Source organism: Oncorhynchus mykiss, chromosome 5, assembly GCF_013265735.2.
Source record: "Oncorhynchus mykiss isolate Arlee chromosome 5, USDA_OmykA_1.1, whole genome shotgun sequence".
In the NCBI taxonomy this organism is placed as follows: domain Eukaryota; kingdom Metazoa; phylum Chordata; class Actinopteri; order Salmoniformes; family Salmonidae; genus Oncorhynchus; species Oncorhynchus mykiss.
The window spans coordinates 10,430,717-10,455,238 of NC_048569.1; the positions used below are offsets into that span (position 1 = coordinate 10,430,717).

Genomic DNA, 24,522 nt, shown 5'->3' on the forward strand with positions numbered 1-24,522 from the left:
CACTCTTGCCTGCATCTAGCTGATATAGGGTATAATCATTAGTCCAACAGATATGTTTATCCCCATTTTATTCCATTTAAGAAAAGTTTTTCAACAGAATAGCTGAATAGCTTTTTCAACAGCTGAATGAATATACCCCTGATCACGTGTAAACACAGTTCACTTTCATAACAGCCATGTTGTATTCCTGCTCTATGCGCTCTCCTCCTCTCACCTTTCTTTTAGTCGCTTGTGGACATCAATGCACAACACATCAGCTGTATCTGACCAGGCGAAGATACCTTACCAAGCCTTTCCACACACACACACACACACACACACACACACACACACACACACACACACACACACACACACACACACACACTCACACACACATACGTACACACGCACACACACACACACACACACACACACACACACACACACACACACACACACACACACACACACACACACACACACACACACACACACACGTAACCTGTAAAAGCTGGACATTCAGCTAACACACATTATTTTTGGGGAATTGTGTCCAGCATATTGTCTTAACCTGTCATTTGGGTTGTTTGGGCTTCTCTGGGATTATCTCTCATTGCTCTCCCACCAGGCCTGCATGCACATTGAGATAAACAACATATTGATAAATATCATGACATTAAAGCATTAAACTGCACTCTCTTTGACCTGGCACCAGCTATAGAAAGCAGGAGAAGAGCAGCCTATATTCCTCCGGTAGGTACAATACGCCGAACCACAGACATGGTCAAACTACCAGTTTCCTAACAGAAAGCACATGTTTCCTTAGGAAAGGACATGTTTCATTAGGAAAGGACCCAACATTAGGCTGCATTGCTCGCTGCACATTTGCTTTTGGTTTGCAGATTGCCCCTCCTAGCCAAGCTATATGAACAAGGACTGAGACTGCAGCATCTGCCTTTGACAGAAAGAGAGAGAGTGAGTGTGTGTGTGAGAGAGAGTGGGGCGGGGGTGCGGGGGGTGCGAGAGAGAGAACCCAGGCAGAGACTTGAAGGTTTTAATTTGCAGAATGTTTACAAAATATATATTTGGGAATAGCACTGGGCATGGGCTCAAAGGCAATAACCATTTCCTGGTCCACGTTCCAACGGAACTCTATAATTTTCTGTGTTTACGCAACCGCTGATGTTATCATGTTGGTACGTGACATTGTTTTAGAAGTGGTATCATAGACCAATTAGACATGGCCCTAGACAGTTTGTGCCCTGTTGAGTGTTTGATGTCAACAGTGTTGTACAGGCGTGGAGGGGTTAGGGGGACATTCCTCTGTTGTTCCCAAGAGAAGGACAGTTTGGTTTCAGAAGATGGATGGGGCAGATGGACATGGACATCATTTGGCTGAGAGGGTGAGGACCTGGTATCAAAAGTTTCACAGTGAAGATTGTGTGTTAGTTAGAGGAGGAGACGTGCTAGATAGCAGTAAGGTTGAGTCAATGAGAGGGTCTGGATAGCAGGACGACTGAGTCAATGAGAGGGTCTGGATAGCAGGAAGACTGAGTCAATGAGAGTGGCTGGATAGCAGGACGACTGAGTCAATGAGAGGGTCTGGATAGTAGGAAGACTGAGTCAATGAGAGGGTCTGGATAGCAGTAAGGTTGAGTCAATGAGAGGGTCTGGATAGCAGGAAGACTGAATCAATGAGAGGGTCTGGATAGCAGGAAGACTGAGTCAATGAGAGTGGCTGGATAGCAGGAAGACTGAGTCAATGAGAGGGTCTGGATAGCAGGATGACTGAGTCAATGAGAGTGGCTGGATAGCAGGACGACTGAGTCAATGAGAGGGTCTGGATAGCAGGAAGACTGAGTCAATGAGAGTGGCTGGATAGCAGGAAGGTTGAGTCAATGAGAGTGGCTGGATAGCAGGAAGGCTGAGTCAATGAGAGTGGCTGGATAGCAGTAAGGTTGAGTCAATGAGAGGGTCTGGATAGCAGTAAGGTTGAGTCAATGAGAGGGTCTGGATAGCAGTAAGGTTGAGTCAATGAGAGGGTCTGGATAGCAGGAAGACTGAATCAATGAGAGGGTCTGGATAGCAGGAAGACTGAGTCAATGAGAGTGGCTGGATAGCAGGAAGGCTGAGTCAATGAGAGGGTCTGGATAGCAGGAAGACTGAGTCAATGAGAGTGGCTGGATAGCAGGAAGACTGAGTCAATGAGAGGGTCTGGATAGCAGGAAGACTGAGTCAATGAGAGTGGCTGGATAGCAGGACGACTGAGTCAATGAGAGGGTCTGGATAGCAGGAAGACTGAGTCAATGAGAGTGGCTGGATAGCAGGACGACTGAGTCAATGAGAGGGTCTGGATAGCAGGAAGACTGAGTCAATGAGAGGGTCTGGATAGCAGTAAGGTTGAGTCAATGAGAGGGTCTGGATAGCAGTAAGGTTGAGTCAATGAGAGGGTCTGGATAGCAGGAAGACTGAATCAATGAGAGGGTCTGGATAGCAGGAAGACTGAGTCAATGAGAGTGGCTGGATAGCAGGAAGGCTGAGTCAATGAGAGTGGCTGGATAGCAGGAAGGCTGAGTCAATGAGAGTGGCTGGATAGCAGTAAGGTTGAGTCAATGAGAGGGTCTGGATAGCAGTAAGGTTGAGTCAATGAGAGGGTCTGGATAGCAGTAAGGTTGAGTCAATGAGAGGGTCTGGATAGCAGGAAGACTGAATCAATGAGAGGGTCTGGATAGCAGGAAGACTGAGTCAATGAGAGTGGCTGGATAGCAGGAAGGCTGAGTCAATGAGAGTGGCTGGATAGCAGGACGACTGAGTCAATGAGAGGGTCTGGATAGCAGGAAGACTGAGTCAATGAGAGTGCCTGGATAGCAGGACGACTGAGTCAATGAGAGGGTCTGGATAGCAGGAAGACTGAGTCAATGAGAGTGGCTGGATAGCAGGAAGGCTGAGTCAATGAGAGTGGCTGGATAGCAGGAAGGCTGAGTCAATGAGAGTGGCTGGATAGCAGTAAGGTTGAGTCAATGAGAGGGTCTGGATAGCAGTAAGGTTGAGTCAATGAGATGGTCTGGATAGCAGTAAGGTTGAGTCAATGAGATGGTCTGGATAGCAGTAAGGTTGAGTCAATGAGAGGGTCTGGATAGCAGGAAGGCTGAGTCAATGAGAGGGTCTGGATAGCAGGAAGACTGAGTCAATGAGAGTGGCTGGATAGCAGGAAGACTGAGTCAATGAGAGTGGCTGGATAGCAGGAAGACTGAGTCAATGAGAGGGTCTGGATAGCAGGAAGACTGAGTCAATGAGAGTGGCTGGATAGCAGGAAGACTGAGTCAATGAGAGGGTCTGGATAGCAGTAAGGTTGAGTCAATGAGAGGGTCTGGATAGCAGGAAGACTGAGTCAATGAGAGGGTCTGGATAGCAGTAAGGTTGAGTCAATGAGAGGGTCTGGATAGCAGGAAGACTGAGTCAATGAAAATGTCCTTTTCATCTTCCGTGAGCAGCTGAATGTCTCTATTTATATAGAACAGGTGGGTCTAATCCTGAATGCTGAAAAGCGCATTCCAGCCGGTGTCTATTTCACAAGTTACCACAAGAAAAATCTATGACATTAAAATGCCTATTTACTCTGTTCCATCTGACTACACAATCCACTGTCTCATCAGCCCAGGCAGGGAAGTTATACACTTGATATCCACTATAAAAAGCATCCAGACATTTTCTCACATTTCGGCTGACATTATTTATGTACCTTGTTGGACCGCGGTAGTGGTCTCATCTCAAGGTCTCAGTGTTTGCCCCATTGAGGACATACACACAAGTTTCAGTGTTCTTTCATAGATAATTCCATCAAGGCATTGTGAACTATTTGTGACAGAGCATACATGTCCATAAATGTGTGGTGGTCAGAGAGACCAAAGACTGCCAGTAAGTGAGAGTTTAAAGGGTTATGTTCAGTAGTACACCATGGCCAAATGTAAAAAAAGCAGGGTTCTTTCTCTTTCTCTGAAAGTTTGTTATTGGACAAATCCAGATAGTCCCTCCCTGCTTGTCTGTTTTCCTCGATTACATTCCTAATGAACATGACCGTGGATATGGGAAGGGTCTGCATGTCAGGATCCAGACGTTGGGTCTAATACTTCTCCGTGTTGACAGATAGGGTCTTTCGAGGGGCAGAGGAAAAATCCAGTGGGCTTGTGGTGTAAAGCTGTCATCACGCCTGTTGGTCACGTTCCTGTGATTTATTTAATGGTTTAGGATCGTACCAATGACCTCCTCTCAACATGTGAGCAGAAGTCATGTTAAGTGGTCCAGGTAGATTGAAAGACTGCATTGAAAGGGGAAGTGCCCTTGATAGTCATTTGTATTTCATTTTTTACATAGTAGGCTACAAATGTGGATATCTTTATACTCACCTCTCCTCACTTGTGCATACCTACTATAACAAAGGACAGTTTAATTTTAGTATGAAAATATACTTATTGAAATTGTTTCATCATGTTTTTCTCACATGACAATCTCAAACATTTGATCCTCCCATTTTCAACAAAAATAAAATAATATTGTAGCGAAATTGGGGGGTAGCCCCCACCAAGACTTGAATCCCCCACCAAGACTTGAATCCCGGTAAAGCTACGTTCAAGCCAACACCTTAACCGTTACACCAAGAGGTCTGAACGTCTTGATGTGGTTGCTAGGTGACTTGAGGTTGCTACAATATCATCACAGAACACAGAAAACATGTGCAAAATGTACAAAATAATAAAATATACATTATTGACTTGTTTGCATTCTGATGTCAGAAGAAACAACAGTATTTTATTGTGTAGGAAATAATAATTCCGCATCAGACCTGATTGAAACAGAAATAATTTATATTTACAACATGAAAATGAAACATTGTGGTACAGCATAGCCAGTGCACATATATCTCTCCTGGATATGATTGGAGGAAGTTATATTTTCATGCCAAGACATCAGCATGCAGGTGGTATTGGGTGTGGTAATATAGTCCTTCCAAATCCCTTGCCTCTGCAGACCTCATTACTTCTCCAAAAAATGTATCACCAAAGCTAAAGAAGTTCATCTCAAAGCATTGAATGACATTTACCCGTGTAATGCTTTCTTAAGACGGAGATTTAACTTTGACATTAACCATTGTGTGCTTTGTCACTCATATATTGAAATGGAAGAACATGTTTTTTTTTCCACGTCAGCCTATTAAAACCTTTTGGGGTGTATTTTAGTACTGGATGACATATAATGATCTATTCATACCCACTTTAACATGTAATAATATCAGGTTTGGTTTTCTAATGGAGTACAGGAAAGCTGAATGGATGAATACTTAAAAAACAAAAATATAAACGCAACATGTAAAATGCTGGTCCCATGTTTCATGAGCTGAAATAAAAGATCCCAGAAGTGTTCCAATAAGCACAAAAAGCATATTTTTCTCAAATTTTGTGCATAAATTTGTTTACATCCCTGTTAGTGAGCATTTCTTCTTCGCCAATATAATCCATCCACCTGACAGGTGTGACATATCTAGAAGCTGATTAAACATCATGATCATTACACAGATGTATTTTCATTGATGGCCATGAACAGTGGGTTAACTGCCTTGTTCAGGGGTAGAATAACAGATTTCTACCTTGTCAGCTCAGGGATTTGATCTTGCAACATTTCAGTTATTAGTCCAATGCTCTAACCACTAGGCTACCTGTCGCCCCAAGCTGAAAAAACTTGATAATCAGAGCAAAATATTTAATTCACAAATTTAAAAAAATTACCTCCCCTTGTTAAGTTATATAAACAAGCCATTGATATGTATTAACATCTCTGTCATTTGATTCCTGATTCCTGGATGTTTGTTTTAATTTTATTTGATTTAAGCTTGCTCAGTGTGTTTATTGAAAGAAATTGTCTTTCTATATGTGAATTATGCCCGTTAGATTTGTGAAAACGTCAACAACAAAATAAATCATTAAAAGTCGCTAAATTTGTGACAGAATTCCGAATGTGCAGATTCGACATCAGCAAATATAGTTGTGATTTACAGAAGATGATTCACCACTCTCAAGTTTTGTAAATTAGTTGCATACATTCTCAAATTGAGTTGCATGCTTGCAAATCTTATTGAATTCATTCACGTAATCAGATAAAAATATTAACTACGTATCCCCCCCAAAAAATCTAAATGAGTAACTACATTTTTCCTTATGCGCATGTATTGTTGTATTATTTTACCTCACTAATTCTGCAAATGAAGTGCAATTATGCAATTAAAGACACACAATTGGATTCAGATTCTTTGTACCCTTTTGTCACAATCAGAACACCGCCAATTCATGTGGACATTGCCAAGACAGGTTCTGATTGACTGGATTATGTCATCATCACAAGCCTGCCACATTCAAGATGCAGGGGGCAGGGTCCCAACTATAGACTTAGTGAGACAACACATCTTTGTATCGTCCAATTCTGGAGTCTGTGAGGGCATGGACAGCGCCATTGAGGCCATCTCCATTTTGAAGTAGTCCAAGTTCTTCTTATACTGCTTCTATGAGTTGGTAAACAAACTGAAAGGGTGCATACTGCCACCTAGAGTGTGTTGTTTGAACAGGTATAAAGGCAAGGCCTTTATGGAACGTTTGCTCACTAGTTAATTAATTTGCTGATCCTTCCTGATGACCTGGATGGAATTGTGTGATCCTTCCTTAACCCATAGGAAGTCGCACCGAGTTGACTACTTTATAATGGTGGAAGTCCTCAAAGCAAATCTACATGCAAAAACAGGCTATTTCCAAGTAGTGATATATATGTATCTCTAAGGTCCTAACAGTCGTCTTAGGCTATGATGTCTGAGGAACGTCTTGGTAATTAAAGACATGCTACTGCCATATTTGGTTGACAAACTAGTTTTCCTCCATGTAGTGAATGGCTTCTCAGTTTCTGCCTGGTAATTTTATTTTTTTAGTTTACCTTTATTTTACTAGGCAAGTCAGTTAAGAACAAATTCTTCTTTTCAATGACGGCCTAGGAACAGTGGGTTAACTACCCGGCCGCCCCAGTCATGGGCTGTGACTGTTTAAAGTGTCTCCTGTGCTTGGGCTGAGGAATGGGGATGTGATTGCATTCACTCGTTTCCTGCTGTCTCCACAGACAGACCATGCCAGAGGATTCTAACATATGACTCATCACAACAAAATATTGTTTCGGGAATGTTCTAATTTTCTGAATAATGTCTTGGGAATATAGTTTTTTTTAAAAACATGTTTTTGTTTGTTTCAACATTGCCTTACAGCAATAGTCAAAAGAGGCAGGTCACGGTGCATCTGGATGTCAAAAACTATATTTCTCATGTGTTGCAACTGTGCACATATAAATGAATGTACTCAACAAATTATTTTCAAATTGAAGTAACCCTACCATCCCCTGCTGCATCCCCTGCTGCATCCCCTGCTGCATCCCCTGCCATCCCCTGCCATCCCCTGCCCCTTTCCTCCCAGCAGGCTCAGTCCTCCCCTCCTGCTCTGTGGCTGAGTGACTCATTGCGAACCTACAGAACAGGGCTGTGGGCAGCTGAGTGAAAATGTAGGAAAACAAAACTTCCGGAGGACCTACAATCCTTCCACTCCCTCCCCTCAACCTTCTTTTCCTCTGTTTCCGCTGCTAAAACCACTTTCTATCACTCTAAATGTCAAGCTTCTGCCTCTAACCCTAGGAAACTATTTTCCACTGTCTCCTCTCTCCAATTTGAAAGAAGGTTGACAACATCCACTCCTCATTCATTCAACCTACTGAGTCCACTGGTCCCAGTCACACAGAACTACCCTACTGAGTCCACTGGTCCCAGTCACACAGAACTACCCTACTGAGTCCACTGGTCCCACTCACACAGAACTACCCTACTGAGTCCACTGGTCCCACTCACACAGAACTACCCTACTGAGTCCACTGGTCCCAGTCACACAGAACTACCCTACTGAGTCCACTGGTCCCACTCACACAGAACTACCCTACTGAGTCCACTGGTCCCACTCACACAGAACTACCCTACTGAGTCCACTGGTCCCACTCACACAGAACTACCCTACTGAGTCCACTGGTCCCACTCACACAGAACTACCCTACTGAGTCCACTGGTCCCACTCACACAGAACTACCCTACTGAGTCCACTGGTCCCACTCACACAGAACTACCCTACTGAGTCCACTGGTCCCACTCACACAGAACTACCCTACTGAGTCCACTGGTCCCACTCACACAGAACTACCCTACTGAGTCCACTGGTCCCACTCACACAGAACTACCCTACTGAGTCCACTGGTCCCACTCACACAGAACTACCCTTGACCTTTTTCTCCCCTCTCTCACCAGATGAAATCCTGCGACTAGTGAGGTCCGGCATCCCGACAACCTGCCCGCTCTACCCCATCCCATCCTCCCTTCTCCAGACAATCTCTGGAGACCTTCTCCCATTACTCATCAACTCATCCCTGACCACTGACTGTGTTCCATCCTCATCAACTCATCCCTGACCACTGACTGTGTTCCATCCTCATCAACTCATCCCTGACCACTGACTGCGTCCCCTCTGACTTCAAAATGGTCAGAGTTGCTCCCCTCCTCAAGAAAACAACATTCTCTGACGTCAAAAGGCAGACCGGTATCCCTTTCTTTTCTTTCAAAATCACTTGAGCATGCTGTCTCTAACCAACTCTGTCGTGATCTCTCACAGAATGATCTTCTTGACCCTAACCAGTCAGGCTTAAATACAAATCACTTAACCAAGACCGCTCTCCTGTGTCACAGAGGCTCTCCTCACTGCCAAAGCTGACTCTCTCTCTCTTCTAAAGCTGACTCTCTCTCTCTTCTGTTCTCATCCTCCTAGATGTATCCACTACACCCTATAGGGGCTGGGCGTCCCTGCAAATCTTGGATTGCATCTTACCTTGCAGGCCGCTCCACCCGGGTTCACCCAGGACCCGGTTCTAGGCCCTCTTCTCTCTATACAGTGTATTCTCAAAGTATTTAGACTTTTTCCACATTTTGTTACGTTACAGCCTTATTCTAAAATGGATTTTTGTTTTAAACCCCCTCATCGATCTACACACAATACCCCATAATCACAAATCGAAAACAGGTTTTTGGAAATGTAAAAAACATATATATTTGCTATAAGACTTGAAATTGAGCTCAGGTGCATCCTGTTTCCATTGATCATCCTTGAGATATTTCCACAACTTGATTGGAGTCCATCTGTGGTAAATTCAATTGATTGAACATGTTTTGAAAGGCACACACCTGTCTATATAAGGTCCCACAGTTGACAGTGCATTTCAGACCAAAAACCAAGCCACGAGGTCGAAGGAATTGTCCGTAGAGCTCAGAGACAGGATTGTGTCGAGGCACAGATCTGGGGAAGGCTACCAAAATCATTCTGCAGCATTGAAGGTCCCCAAGAAGACAATGGCCTCCATCATTCTTAAATGAAAGAAGTTTGGAACTTCCAAGACTTTTCATAGAGCTGCCCGCGCGGCCAAACTGTGCAATCGGGGGAGAAGGGTCTTGGTCAGGGAGGTGACCAAGAACCCGATGGTCACTATGTCAGAGCTCCAGAGTTCCTCTGTGGAGATGGGAGAACCCTCCAAAAGGACAACCATCTCTGCAGCACTCAACCAATCAGGCCTTTATGGTAACGTAACAAAATTTGGAAAAAGTCAAGGGGTCTGACTACTTTCTGAATGCACTGTACATATCCTCACATGGTATCTCCTATCATTGCTATGCGGATGACACTAAACTACTTTCTCCTTCCCCACTTCCTGACACCTAGGTGGCGACATGCATCTCAGTGTGCCTGACAGATCTCAGCTTGGATGTTGGCTCACTGCCTCAAGCTCAACCTCGACAAGGCGGAGCTGCTCTTCCTCCCGGGGAAGGCCGTCCCGCTCCAAGACCTATGTATAACGGTTGACAACTCCACGATTTCCCCCTCCCAGAGTGCAAAGAACCTTGGCGTGACCCTGGACAACACCCTGTGGTTCTCTGCAAACATAAAAGCAGTGGCTCACTCCTGCAGATTCATGCTGTACAATATTGTAACGTACGACCCTACTTCACATGCACTTGTTATCTCCTGTATGGACTAGTGCAACTCGCTGTTGGCTGGGCTCCTCGCCATCAAACACATTGCAACTAATCCAGAACACCACAGCCACCTGGTGTTCAACTTTCTCAAGTTCTCCCATCTCTCCACCTTTCCTCCGCACACTCCACTGGCTTCCAGTTGAAGCTTGCGTCCAATTCAAGCTTGCGTCCAATTCCCTAACTTCAGGCTATGCTCAAACCCTACACCTCAACCCGAGTACTCCGTTCTGCCAACTCTGGTCTCTTGGTCCTCTTGACACTTTATCTCTACTTTAAGCAGTGTTTTGCCATCAGCGTCATGTCATTGTGACGTTCTACCTGCTACACAGAGCTTGTGTATTCTATTCTCCCCCACGGTACCATATCCATCCGTTATGCAGCAGTACAATAGCTTTGGTCCATTTTTTTGCAAGTACTCTTAAATTGTTGCTCGTGGTTGTGTGAAATGATCCTCTAATTTCACATGTTGCTTTTGTTTACATTGTGAACATAGGCAAGCTAGCTTGAGTTTCTGCTAGCTAGCAGCTTCTCAGTAAAATAACCAGTGGTGTCTAGTGGAGGCCATATGCAACCCAAATTAACTTTATTTCTCATTGTTTAAACTCGGATAGAATGAACACACGTGTCAGCCGTCAAATGTAACCTTGCCGATTCTTGAGCTTGGACGCTGCATTGGATGTGACGCAACATAGGCAGTATAGCAGCTTTCATTGATTTCAAGGGAAGCATTCCCTTTTTAACGTCTGTCTGACGCCAACGCCGGTCACCTGATGATTGTAGTGTAGCGGGACCGTTAGACTTGCCATTGACCCCCCCCACTAGCAATGACTTTGCACTTAACTTCTTTATTGAGGACAAATTGTCTTACTATGACATGTGGTTGTCCCACTTCGCTATCTTAAGATGAATGCACTAACTGTAAGTCACTCTAGATAAGAGTGTCAGACATGTAAAATGACAGACATGTAAATGACAGACATGTAAACAACCCAATGCATTTTCTTCCTCCTTCACTTTAATCATTGCGTGTCACGTTGAGAAAATGGCGATTTCAATCATAACTTCACCCGTTTGAGTTGAAACTCCAGCTATAGGTCTGTGCTGCTCTGAGCCAAACTGACATCTTACTTCTACATGTAGCCCAGGCATGATTAACAGAACAATGGCCCTTTCAGACCTCCCTCTGTTTTGACTGGAATTCCTCCTCCAACGCACGGCACTGCAATTAGGTCGACCTCTGGGCTGCTGGGGTCAACATCTGGGTCTCTCTTTCCAAGGACTGGCACCTGGCCTGTCTGTCTGGGCGAGCTGAAGTGATTGTTTAAATGGAACCCCTGTGTATCACATTCCATAAATCATCAAACAATCCTTGATAACTAGGCAGCCCCACGCACATGTGCACACACACACACACACACACACTGATTTGAGCGGCATTGTCAGCACAGCTTGTCACAGTATGGCAGGGTTATAGCTGGTGTGTTTGATGGGATGAAGAAGGAGATGACTAGGGTGGTGGTGCTGGTGATGACGATGGTGAGGATCATGTCGACTACAGATGATGATTATGTGGAATGGAATCAACTGTGAAAGCTATTGATATTGTTACATTGGAATGTTACCGTACGTTCTGTAACTATGTCAACAGGGCTAAAGGCAGCTATACAAACAACAAAATATTACTGGGTGACTGTTTTGTGTCGACCAACTTTAACTGGAGCTTCAGCAAACTGGTCCAGGTGGTGTGAAACATAGAGAGAGAGAGAGAGAGAGACAGGGCCTGTCGATGAGCCCTGGTCAAAAGTAGTGCACTACATAGGAAGTAGGGTGCTATTTGGGACAAAGACAGGGTGGCTGATGGTTCTCATGTCACTCTCTGACCCATTTCTTTATTGTGGGGAGAAGTGTGTCTCTAATTAGCACTGACCTCGAATCAGAAGGAAATTAATTTCATAAATCATGTCCTAATTTTGAAACCCTCACATTAAAAAAGCTGTCCTCTTTACAAATGCATCTGGTTTAGGAACAGGAGATTTCAAGAAGCTTATTGGAGGTTTAAAAAATATATATACATTGATACATGTTTTTTTATTTTTATATTTACAATTTTATCCTGCCACCAACCCCCCTTCGGATGACAACTTTGTTTTTTTTCTATCAAGTTAAAATAGAGTTTAATTTTCAATGCTTACACACTGTATGAGTTTGAAGGTGTATGTATTTTAAATAGTCATTATGAAATATGTATAGGTTACATATTCAGGCGCCATACTGCCATCGTACAATCACCTCTGCCTGACCAAGACAAGCATGCAAATAACTGTGTGTGTGTGTGCGCACATGTGTGTCTCACTCCTCCAACGGTAATATATCGGGTTAAATATACAGTAATGTCCAAATGGATGAAGATAAAAAGGTACCCAGTGAGTGACAACATCCTTGAATAGCAGGAAGCTGTGTCACACAAGGAGAGGCAGTGGTTACCAACTGAACTGCCGGGATGAATGAATCGTTACTTGGGAAACTAACTTACTGCGGAAGAGAAGGCATCTAAATGAACCAAGATGTTGAACTTTTGTCAACAAGTGCTGTCCAAAGGGTTGGTACCGACAAAGGCTTCCTTGGCCACACAGACTTTGTCACATGCACATGAGTGCACACACAAGTGGACACACATATATACACACACACACACACACACACATATACACACACACACACACACACACACACACACACACACTTTTATTCCCTTCCAGAACCTGTCATCACATACGCACAGTAATGCATCTTCATGACCTGCTGGCTGACATTATTTAGATGCACTTTAAGTACACTCTTAGAAAAAAGGGTTCCAAAAGGGTTCTTCGGGCTGTCCCCATAGGAGAACCCTTTTGGATATCAAGTTAGAACCCTTTTGGGTATCAGATAGAACCCTCTGTGGAAAGGGTTCTACCTGGAACCAAAAGGGTTCTACCTAGTACCAGCAATTATTCTACAAAGTGGTTATCCTATGGGGACAGCGGAATAACCCTTTAAGGTTCTAGATAGCACCTTTTTGTATGCACAGTGTGGGACCATTGTACAGTGTAGCGCTATTGCAAGTGTGCTGTTCTGGTGCTAATGAAAGAGGCGAGCATAAGATCATTTCCTCTGAGCACAATCAATGCATTGTGCTTAACTGACACAAGCATACTCTTTGGATTAGAGGCAGAACGAGAGCAGATTGGAAACAGCTCTACTTCTGTCATACACAACGGCCTTCTATAGGAAAGCCAGGGATGTGTGGGCCTACACATGCTTTATAGACGAAATGGTCCCCTACGTTTCTATTGAATTTGCTGTGTGACTGTTTTTTTTTGTAGCATTTGTATAGAGTGTTCCCAATATGCTATGCATACTTCCTTTAATGTCACATCAACATTTAAAATGTTATAAAAAATGACATAAAACATTTACAATTATTGTACATAACACATCTGTGTGTGTGTGTTTATGTCTGTCTGTCTGTCTGTCTGTCTGTCTGTCTGTCTGTCTGTCTGTCTGTCTGTCTGTCTGTCTGTCTGTCTGTCTGTCTGTCTGTCTGTCTGTCTGTCTGTCTGTCTGTCTGTCTGTCTGTCTGTCTGTCTGTCTGTCTGTCTGTCTGTCTGTCTGTCTGTCTGTCTGTCTGTCTGTGTGTGTGTGTGTGTGTGTGTGTGTGTGTGTGCTTTTGTCGAGTCTGGATGGACAGGTCAGTCATTGTGCTGTTCCACTGAGTTCAGGGTGTAATACAACGCTGTCTTTCCCTGGGCAATCAGCTGGAAACACCTCCTATCCCTATCATCACAATCATCTGGTTCACTGGTGCCATCACTGTTAAGTAAACACACTGCCATTTGACAATGAACAGAGAGGAAGGAGAAATATCAGACAGGTTGTGACTACTATGCAAAAATGTAAAATGATTCCTACAGAGACAAATACATTATTTCAACATAGGTCTCTGCCTGTACAATTAGTAAGAAGCAACACAACATTTTTTTTAAAAGTATGAAGCACAATGAAAGTCAATCCCTGAATATGTTATTTTGTCTGTTGCGGAACTGATTATAGACATATTGTCAATTCTACAGAATGTCTGAATATCTTAACCTCTCCTGCGCTCCGGTCTGAGGGTGCCGATGACACATAAGAGGGTTTGACAGTGTTTTCTCCCCCACTTGACAAAGTATGCCTTTGAGAACCTGCGATGCTAAATAAGGTCGCCAAAAAATCTCAGTTTGGGGTACATGGAGCGAGAGAACGAGGTAACAGAAAAATAACGGAGAGACCACGGGAAGCACACCTTTGCGCGCATGTAGCAAGAAGTTCCGCAACGTTACATGGTATTTAATTATCTCTCTCATACACGTACATTTGAAGCCCTGCTGGATCTGACCGCTGTTGCCTTTGCAAGAGATTTTGGACACAATGATTCAAGAGTGAAGGTATACTTTCATGAAAGTAAGTCAATGACTGATTCCAGAAACTGCCTTTTGTAAACGACTGTAAGCTTCAATCAAAAACCAGAGTTTGTTTGGAGAATTGTCTATAAATGGTACATTTAAATTATTATAAGGGGGAACTTAGCATCTGACTCTGTGGTTTATGTCAAGTTGGAAATTGGAAGTTTCAGTAATTGGATTTGAGGTATTTGAGTGACCTGGAATAAACTTTAGTCACCTTGAGATGTAGATGATGGTGGGTGCCTTTTATGACCTGAGGGAGGATGAAGTGTCATGCACACATTTTGATACTATATAAGTGGCTGAGGTATGTGTACTGGGGAGGAAAATGTTAAACTACTGAACAAAAATTATCATTACGTTATTACAGCATTGTAAAAAATAATTGTTATTATTATAGACACAACAGAGAGTTATCAGCCCTCCAAAAGAGTGATGATTACCTTTAAAAACAATGTTTTAACCTTTATTTATCTCGGGAAGTCAGTTAAGAACAAATTCTTAGTAACAATGACGGCCTACACCGGCCAAACCCGGACGATGCTGGGCCAATTGTGCGCCGCCCATGGGACTCCCTATCACGGCCGGATGTGATACAGCCTGGATGACTTGGGAGGAGAAGAAAATGACATATTATTTGATCCTTTTCATACCAGATCCACTTGTGTCTTATTACATTATCTTGCTTAAACTTGAATGTAAACGTTCCATCAGAACAGTATGCTGTATCAATACTTCCTGTAGAATAGACTGTTGGTGTATTAACATTATAGGTGTGTTCTTTTTTCCCCCAATACACTGACTCACCTTGCTTTAATACACTGACTCACCTTGCTTTAATACACTGACTCACCTTGCTTTAATACACTGACTCGCCTTGCTTTAATACACTGACTCACCTTGCTTTAATACACTGACATCGCCTTGCTTTAATACACTGACTCGCCTTGCTTTAATACACTGACTCACCTTGCTTTAATACACTGACTCGTCTTGCTTTAATACACTGACTCGCCTTGCTTTAATACACTGACTCACCTTGCTTTAATACACTGACTCGCCTTGCTTTAATACACTGACTCGCCTTGCTTTAATACACTGACTCGCCTTGCTTTAATACACTGACTCGCCTTGCTTTAATACACTGACTCACCTTGCTTTAATACACTGACTCACCTTGCTTTAATACACTGACTCACCTTGCTTTAATACACTGACTCACCTTGCTTTAATACACTGACTCGCCTTGCTGTTTTCTGAATAAATTATACAATGCCTAGAATGAATCTAAATAGCCTGTTACTATAAGTAACTTAACCTTACATCTTGTGCATTCAAGAGTAGCATATGCAGTCATTTCAATTACATTGGTTGTCTTTAATGTTATCTTCAAAATCGCAAGAAAGCATCATTAAGGAGGAATCAATATTAGCATACAGAACCCCATAGCAATGACAGCAAATAGTGTCCATCAGCAGTAAAATGCTCTAACGGTCCGACTCCCTTCAGAAAGACTTCCTATAAAGAGAGGTTTGTTTCCCAGACAGATTCCTCTCTGTTAGGACTAGGTCACAAGCTGTAGGCCGGGATTATGACAACGCCCCCCACTCTTTCCTTTTATCACGACTGTGAATGTTTGGTTGGCCGCCCATGCAAGGCACCACCATGTCTTCTGCCTTATCACTACACCGCCACCAGCATCCAAGGCATGTGGGCGAGAGACCAAGACTTCAGAAGGACTTTAGTTTAACTCTGTCCACACTCCCAAGTGGTGCTTATATTAGACTACATTGCCTTTGGAGCCTTTCTGAAACTAGGCCATTGAAAGGCAGACATTGGGCTTGTAACATTGTGGGGACTATCAAAAACATATATGGATGTTAAATACCACTTAATTAGATGGTTCTGACGTGGAATGAGTAGTTTAGCTTTGAGTCTGACCCTTTGGAAGCTAGTCCCCATGATTGTATCACATTCAACGGCTACTTTTTGTGGTACTTGAAATTGTGAATAAACACTTGTTTTCTAAGAAAAGCTCTTGACTTCCTCTGGGCCTGAAAAAATTGAGGTTCTTTTATCAAATAGAGGGGTGGTCTGTTTTCATTGCTAGCCCAGCTGTTTTCTTTGCTAGCCCAGCTAGCCCAGCTGTTGTCATTGCTAGCCCAGCTAGCCCAGCTATTGTCATTGCTAGCCCAGCTGTTTTCATTGCTAGCCCAGCTAGCCCAGCTGTTTTCCCTTGCTGGCTCACGCTTGTCCAGCCCACATCCTTAAGGCTGCCAAGACAATTATTTCAGTGTGAAGGGAAACCATCAGCACGGCTCTAGTGATGAACGAGGGCGAGGTCAGGCAGTGAAACTGACCAAAAACCAGTGCTTCCCCCTAAAACCACGACTCCCTACCCCAGGAGTCCTCTGATGACATAATTTCCTGCGTGTTTAGTTTCAATAACACAAGCCCCTGTTGGTATTGATATCATCTAGAGCTTTGGTGAACAGCTAACAAATCAGAATGCTAACAAGCACATTTAACTTGAAACTTTGCAGCCTGTGATATTGAGGCTTTGGTCAGGCTGTGGGGGACACTGGGGCGAGATGGACAGTGGGTGTTTGAGGCTGTGGTCAGGTTGTGGGGGACACTGGGAAGGGATGGAGGGTGGGTGTTTGAGGCTGTGGTCAGGTTGTGGGGGACACTAGGGCGGGATGGAGGGTGGGTGTTTGAGGCTGTGGTCAGGTTGTGGGGGACACTGGGACGGGATGGAGGGTGGGTGTTTGAGGCTGTGGTCAGGTTGTGGTTGTGGGGGACACTGGGACGGGATGGAGGGTGGGTGTTTGAGGCTGTGGACAGGTTGTGGTTGTGGGGGACACTGGGACGGGATGGAGGGTGGGTGTTTGAGGCTGTGGTCAGGTTGTGGGGGACACTGGGAAGGGATGGAGGGTGGGTGTTTGAGGCTGTGGTCAGGTTGTGGGGGACACTGGGAAGGGATGGAGGGTGGGTGTTTGAGGCTGTGGTCAGGTTGTGGGGGACACTGGGAAGGGATGGAGGGTGGGTGTTTGAGGCTGTGGTCAGGTTGTGGGGGACACTGGGAAGGGATGGAGGGTGGGTGTTTGAGGCTGTGGTCAGGTTGTGGTTGTGGGGGACACTGGGAAGGGATGGAGGGTGGGTGTTTGAGGCTGTGGTCAGGTTGTGGGGGACACTGGGAAGGGATGGAGGGTGGGTGTTTGAGGCTGTGGTCAGGTTGTGGGGGACACTGGGAAGGGATGGTGGGTGTTTGAGGCTGTGGTCAGGTTGTGGTTGTGGGGGACACTGGGAAGGGATGGAGGGTGGGTGTTTGAGGCTGTGGTCAGGTTGTGGTTGTGGGGGACACTGGGAAGGGATGGAAGGTGGGTTCACTACTTTGTTTTCACCAGTAAAAGAAAGAACACAAACAAGACAAATTCTCCAGTTAAAAATGTCATTACATTTGCAATGTAGAGTAACTTCAGCTTTGAAAAGACATGGCTTGGGGTACTTACAATGTGGTCAGCTCTGGAATCAGTTCAGTTGGACTTCCAGCATTTTGTATGCTACAGTAAGTTAATGGCCAACCATTCTGTAAACAGAGGATATACTATAATTGGGCAGTACTACACAGTACTATGATAACAGTGGAAAATTGCTTATTGGCGGTCGGTCCATCTAACCTCCACCACCACAGCACTAGGAAAGTGGAAATCTGTCTGTATACTTACAATACACAATTGGCCATTCAAAAATGTTTAAAGCAGTGTAGGCTATCATAGCTACCATCAACTCTATCCTCCTATTCTTAAATGTGCCACTGGCCAACAAAAAAAGCACAAAGACAATGGTTAGACCACATTGGCTGTACAGTCTGTGGCACATCGTGACCCTGGTTGGAGATAATGTTTTTTCCTGTTAGAAACGTCTCTGTGTGTTTCTGTATGTTGGTCACACTTCTTGACTACTGAATTAGATCGATCCCACTTCAAACTGGCATTAAGCACGTCCCCTAAACCTCGGCTCCACAGTAATAACCATACTGGAGATGAAATGGGCATTCTGCCACACATTTCAGCATCGGTCTGGTCTGCTCAGTACAATGGTGTGCGTTTAAAAAAAATACAAATAATGCATGCATCCCAAATGGCATCGTATTTTTTTGACCCAAAGCCATATTGCTCTGGGTCAAAAGTAGTGCAGTGTAAAAGAAAGGGGTGCAATTTAGGATACGGCCAGAGTAAAGACTAAAGAGTAAAGCACAGGTGTGGAGGTGGGCGAGGTGTTTGGTCTGATTGAAGACCTGGTCTGACTAAATAGTCATAGTCTAACACGTTCTTTATTCATACAGCCTATTGATTGTTGAATTGATTTAATGAGCATAATTAATTAGGGTAAGTATTTATAACCCACATCGTCAATATTACAATACTTTTCTATGCATATAAGTCTTGGGCGGTGTTTTATTTCATCTTTACCAGAATTGCATCAGTCTGAGTGACTGTAGATGAAGTCACATGATTAAACGGTTTCTTCCTCAGTTATCAGATTAAGAAATGCCCCAGAGGGGATCTACTGTGCTGCCATATTGCATATTTGCTGACAAAACCTCAAGTGGATATTCTTCTGTACTACCAAACAGCTCCTGACAATGCTTGCTTGCAAAGTTTCACTTTCAATTTGCCAATTTTTTCGGTCTACTGACGTTCATGAGAGTTGGCCTGTATCACATTTATTTCACTGCAGGCCTAAGATATATCTTATGAGCTGTCGAAGTGCAGCCCTATTCAATGATACAATGTATTTCCCAGTAAAAATCCCCCAATGCAATTAATACATTTGCCAGTTTAAGAATTAACAGTATATTCTGTGAATAAACACACTACATTTACCCAATGGTTTCATTTCTCTTATTGGTACTGTGAGAAGCAGTGCTTGTGACCAAGGAAATAGCAGATGTATTGTATGGGAGGGTGGGCATTTCACTGCTGTTGGTTAGATGACCCCAGCACACTCCTAGCCTTTTCACTGTGACAAAGGGCACGAGAGTCCATGTTGATGTGATGATGTCTGTAAGTGAACCCTGGGCATTAGAGGCTTATGTTTAGGTCACAGTGTCAGCACTGATATGTTAGCTTGGGATGGGGGATGGGCTTGATGTGTGTGTGTGTGTGTGTGCTTTTGTGTGTGTGCGTGTGTGTATGTGCATGTGTGTGTGCGTGTGTGTGTGTATGCGCGTGTGTGTGTGTGTGTGGCAGGGAGGGGGGATTGTAGAATGATCTGACCAGATGTATCATAGTGACTTCATAGCAGTTGGGTCTTATGCAAGGTTGCTGAGACTTCGGTCAGCTTTGAGTGGAACTGGTGTTTTCTAAAGTGTGTAAAAGCAGAGAGGAGGGTAACTCTAAAATATACCTTCTTTAGGGCCATTAATAGATCTCTCTCTCGCTCTATGTCCATCTCTCTCTCTCTCTCTCTCTCTCTCTCTCTCTCTCTCTCCCAACTCTGCAGTGACATATGTAGAACTGGCCTTGGGAACCCATCTCCTCTTTCACTGAGCCCTCTGCAGGGCCGTGTTGCCCCCTCTCACCCCCCTCCTGCAGCACACCAAAAGATCCCCCTCCCTTAGAGGAAATGGCCGATCATCATCATCAGGTTAAGACTTCCTTCCTCTTTATTCGACTGCAGTCGCCCTCTAAGGCCCATGACCTGCCGTATCCTGCTGACACTGCCAGCTCCATCGCCACAGAGGAAGGAGGGTCGACGAACAACTCGGCTAGAGCTATAGTGACATCCACAGCTGTAGCCGCAGCACCCATCCCACCTGACCACATAGAGGACTGCAGTGTCACAGCCTTGAGAGTAGACATCAACTCAAATCAAGAAGTAGACGAAAAAGCAGGAGAGAGAGGGGAAACATCTGATTATTCAGCTCATGCTGGAGATGTGGCTTCGGTCGTCTCAGGAGACCCTCAGACTCAGAACTACCAGAACTTATTGTTGAAAGCTGATCTGGAATCAGTGACTGGATTACAGGACCATAGTCTCACTACCTCGGAGTCGGATTTCCCTGTTTGGGTCCTGCGGGAGGACAGTCCTCGGACAATGATGAACAAGGACAATCAACAGCCACTAGCGGGGACACCAACCATCGCCACCAACCCAGCACCCCCCTCTCAAGCTTATTCTGCAGCACCACGAGTAAGCTTCCTGCACCCAGCAGAAGGATCCGTGCCCGACACCCACGGGCCCAAGGCCACTGAGATGGAGATGGACAAGCCAAGCCAGAAGCCTTTCCACCAGGCCCCGGCCCCAGCCCCAGCACCTACCCAACCCAACGTGGCTCCCAGCCCCCATTGCCCCAGCAGCACTAACAGTTGGGTTAGCAGTGCAAAGCAGAAGGAGGCTGGTGAGAAGCCAAGAGGTCCACAGAGTGGTTCACAAGTGTTCCTTAGAAGTCCAGAAGAGCGCAAGACCTTTCTGTATGCAGTCAAGGAGAGGTCCTCAAAGGTACCTGGAGACACGTACAGGAACGCAGTGACAAGGAGTCTCTCCACATGTATAGCTGTCACTCAACCCAGTGTTGTGACCTCACCGGCTTCTTCTTCAGAGCCTTCTGTGGTGAGCTCAGCTATGTCAAAACCCACAGTCTCAACAGTTGCTGCTCCATCCTCTGTGATCAGTGCTGCTCGTCCCTCCATGATAAAGCCTGTTCCAGCTCAGAAGGTGAGTTGCTGTTTAGGTTCTGTGTGTGCAGAGATGTGCTGCTACTGAAAGTGTATCTGATGGATGATCCAGTTACATGTACAGTTGATGACTTGATGAGATGTTGTGGCTTCACATCCTTGATTGTTCCGTAATTACAGTACAGTATACTGTTTGCATTTGTGTCCTTAGGCTACTACATAAGCATGTGATTTTTACGATCAACATTACATTGACAATTCCCAAGAAGAGCATTTGTGATTTTGAGCACTGGGATTATACCAAAACTAACCATCCAGGGCCCTAATGTACAGTAGATTAAACTAACCAGTCAGGGATAAATATAAAGTAGATTTGAGATGTTAAAGTGTTCTTGGTAGTGTAGACATAAAACCAGCCAATCAACTTCCATGAGACATGAGTCATGACAACGTAAGACGAATAATACTCTCTATAGCTCCACACCCAGATGGAATGATAGCTAGTAGGTATCCGGGGCTTGTCTGTCATTCCTCAGACTAAATGGCCTAGAAAGACATATCATCTTTTCAAGAGATAACCCACCGGTCTCTGAAGTCCTCTGGACAATAATCACAAACAGCCCATGGAGCAGTCCTGTATTTTAGCCTCTTGAAATTGGTATTTATAACAAACAGTTCCGCAGTGTCATTACAGTGTAATTACCGAAGAGACAGATTTCACACACATCTCCTGGTTGTCTGTGTCCACACTAATGAAGTAATGAGATTATTAGTATTTAGGTGGGTTAAACCCACCAGTATCCTCTGTCTAACCTTAACCCTCTGTAAATAAATCCAACTCAACTTATTCTTGTAGGCCTCTCCATGCTACTGTGGTAAACTGAACATCGCGGTCTGTATTCACAAAGTGTCTCAGAGTAGGAGTGCTGATCTAGGATCAGGTCAGCACTCTTATTTGTTATGATTTGAAGGGCAAAACCAATTATGTGTTGCTTTGTGTATATAGGCCATGGTCGTCTTTGACACCATTGGGATGCCATAGTATTATTATAGGAAAACCTTCAAAATAAGATTGAGGTGAGGGGGGTGTCAATGGCTCAACCTGGAATTGGATCACCCCCTAGTGTTGAATTTTCAAATATTGTACTGGAAAATAGGAATACTGCTTTATTTGCTATGCTTTATGAATTATTTGCAGAGAGGATTAAACAATATTATTCCACGAATCCCGCAAATTAATCCTGCGCTGTCAAATATATGATTAACAATGTCCTTTCTCTCTTAACACTCTGATCAGATATGGCAGTCTGTGATCTAAATATCCATGCATTTGCAATGAGGAACACGTCTATATTTACATAAATGCAGTGTACAGCAATGCAGTGTACAGCGGGGTGGATTCCTGCTTACAGACATCAACAATAATATCATTCAAATCTGCCACATTGGAAAGAGACAAGTCTTTTACAGCTACATTTTCTGCAATTCTAGCCATTTTGCCATGGGGTGGAGAAATGTTTGCAGTTTTAAAGCTAATTTCCTGCAATTCTACACATTTTGTAAGGATGTCATGTTAATTTGATATCTGAGTGAGAATGACTAACAAAATCAATGGGGGGCCCTTTGAGATCAGGGCCCCTGGGTACGTGGCCTGCGGGCCCAGTCGGTATTCGGCAATGATTACTACAAGTTTATAGCTGGCTAGACTAATTACCAAACAAAAAATTGTTGACATGGCTAATGGAGTAACTGTCAGTGACTGATATAACATGAAAAAAACTGCTGATGCACATCCAAATTTTGAAATTGCATCTAGTGTGTTCTACTAAATAACAATTTGGGTTGGGGGGCCCTTACCGGCCGGGGGCCCTAAGCACAAGTTTAAGCCTGAACCCAGCCCTGACCACCCAGGAAATTATGCTACAGAGTATTTGTTTTCTTTAAGAATCAGACAGGAAAAACTGGTTTTTTCCACTTATGTTCTTGCTTAAAACAGCAAAATCATAATCTCCATTTCTGTGGGCTTGTGCACATCTGTGCCACCCATCCCGTAGCTTGTTTTCTGTCTTGATGTTTGGGAAGTCTAACACTTTGCAGTAAATGTCTATTTAAGGATTACATGTGGTGATGTAAAAATACAGACATTTTTGAAAGATATACATGATAATGGTGTTTAGTCTGCCTGTGCCCCTAGAGACCAGTAATAGAAGAGAGTGGTGAAAAAGTACTGTATCAAATAAATGTACATGCCACAGAACATAAACCCTGCATGTATAGGCCGACTGCCACATGGAGCTTTGCACTAACTCTATTCATTTTGTACCATACATTTCTTGCCAATCATTATCTGAGAGGTATCATGGGCTGTGTTTTTTTGTTGTTATCTGTACAATCAGGTTATTTTTCGGTTGAGATTTTCAGGTTTTTGTAAAACGTGTGTAATATGGATTCGTTTCCAATTGTATTAGTGAATGTACAGGATATACATGGTACTGTCCAATGAAATTCTTACTTGGAGGTTCCTTTTAGACAATGCAACAACAATAAGAAATAATAAGAATACGAACATAAAGTAAATGTCTCAGTAGAATATAATATACAGGAAGGCACAATTTATAGTCATGCTGTACAGACACGCTTGGCGATTGGCAACACCGCTTAAACCAAATTTAAATCGTTTCTCATGAATGAGGGGAAATTGTCGTCTCAGAATTTCTGAACTAGCAGCATGGGTTCCAGATAATAGTTTAGCCATAGTCATGATAGCCTATCATCACGGGGAAAACAACTTTCATAAGCACAAGGTAGCCTACATAAATACAGCATGCATGACTGAAATTCTCTATTCTAAAATGATTGCAAATGTATGATGGATAGATAGTTCATGAACAGGTTTTCATGCTGCCAGTCAGTTTAATCTTTGGATAAGAGCTTCATTATTTTCCTTTCTCGATGTCCTGTATCTGCCACAGGATAATCTACCCTCGTTAGATCAGGAATAGTATGAACTACGAAGCGATTTCAGATGGGAACGTACCATGTGTCACCATATTTGAGGGGAAGGCTGGAAAGCGTAACAAAAGTCAATAGATAAACACCGAGGGCAAAGTGTAGCAGATAGGAAGCGGGAGTAGGACGTCGGATCAAGAAAATGCTTTGCACACAGATGGAATAAATCAATCGTTGGTAAGTAAATGCATTGTTAACTACCCGAAGAACAAACTTT

The 24,522-nt window shown here is 43.8% G+C and overlaps 1 protein-coding gene across 6 annotated transcripts in view; it reads left to right on the forward strand.

Annotated features, from left to right (window-relative positions):
* The first annotated feature begins 14,367 nt into the window (after window positions 1-14,367).
* Window positions 14,368-24,522, forward strand: part of psd3l (pleckstrin and Sec7 domain containing 3, like) — a 139,660-nt gene continuing 129,505 nt past the window's right edge. Inside the window, exons 1-2 of one of the 6 annotated variants that reach the window (XM_021601636.2) lie at window positions 14,368-14,611; window positions 20,122-21,336. In XM_021601636.2, coding sequence (XP_021457311.2) covers window positions 20,245-21,336 — 1,092 coding nt within the window. In that variant the 5' untranslated portion in view covers window positions 14,368-14,611; window positions 20,122-20,244. Of the gene's footprint in view, window positions 14,612-20,121; window positions 21,337-24,119; window positions 24,483-24,522 lie in introns of those variants that run through there. The other 5 variants (XM_021601635.2, XM_021601634.2, XM_021601637.2 and 2 more) reach the window with 5 other exon arrangements.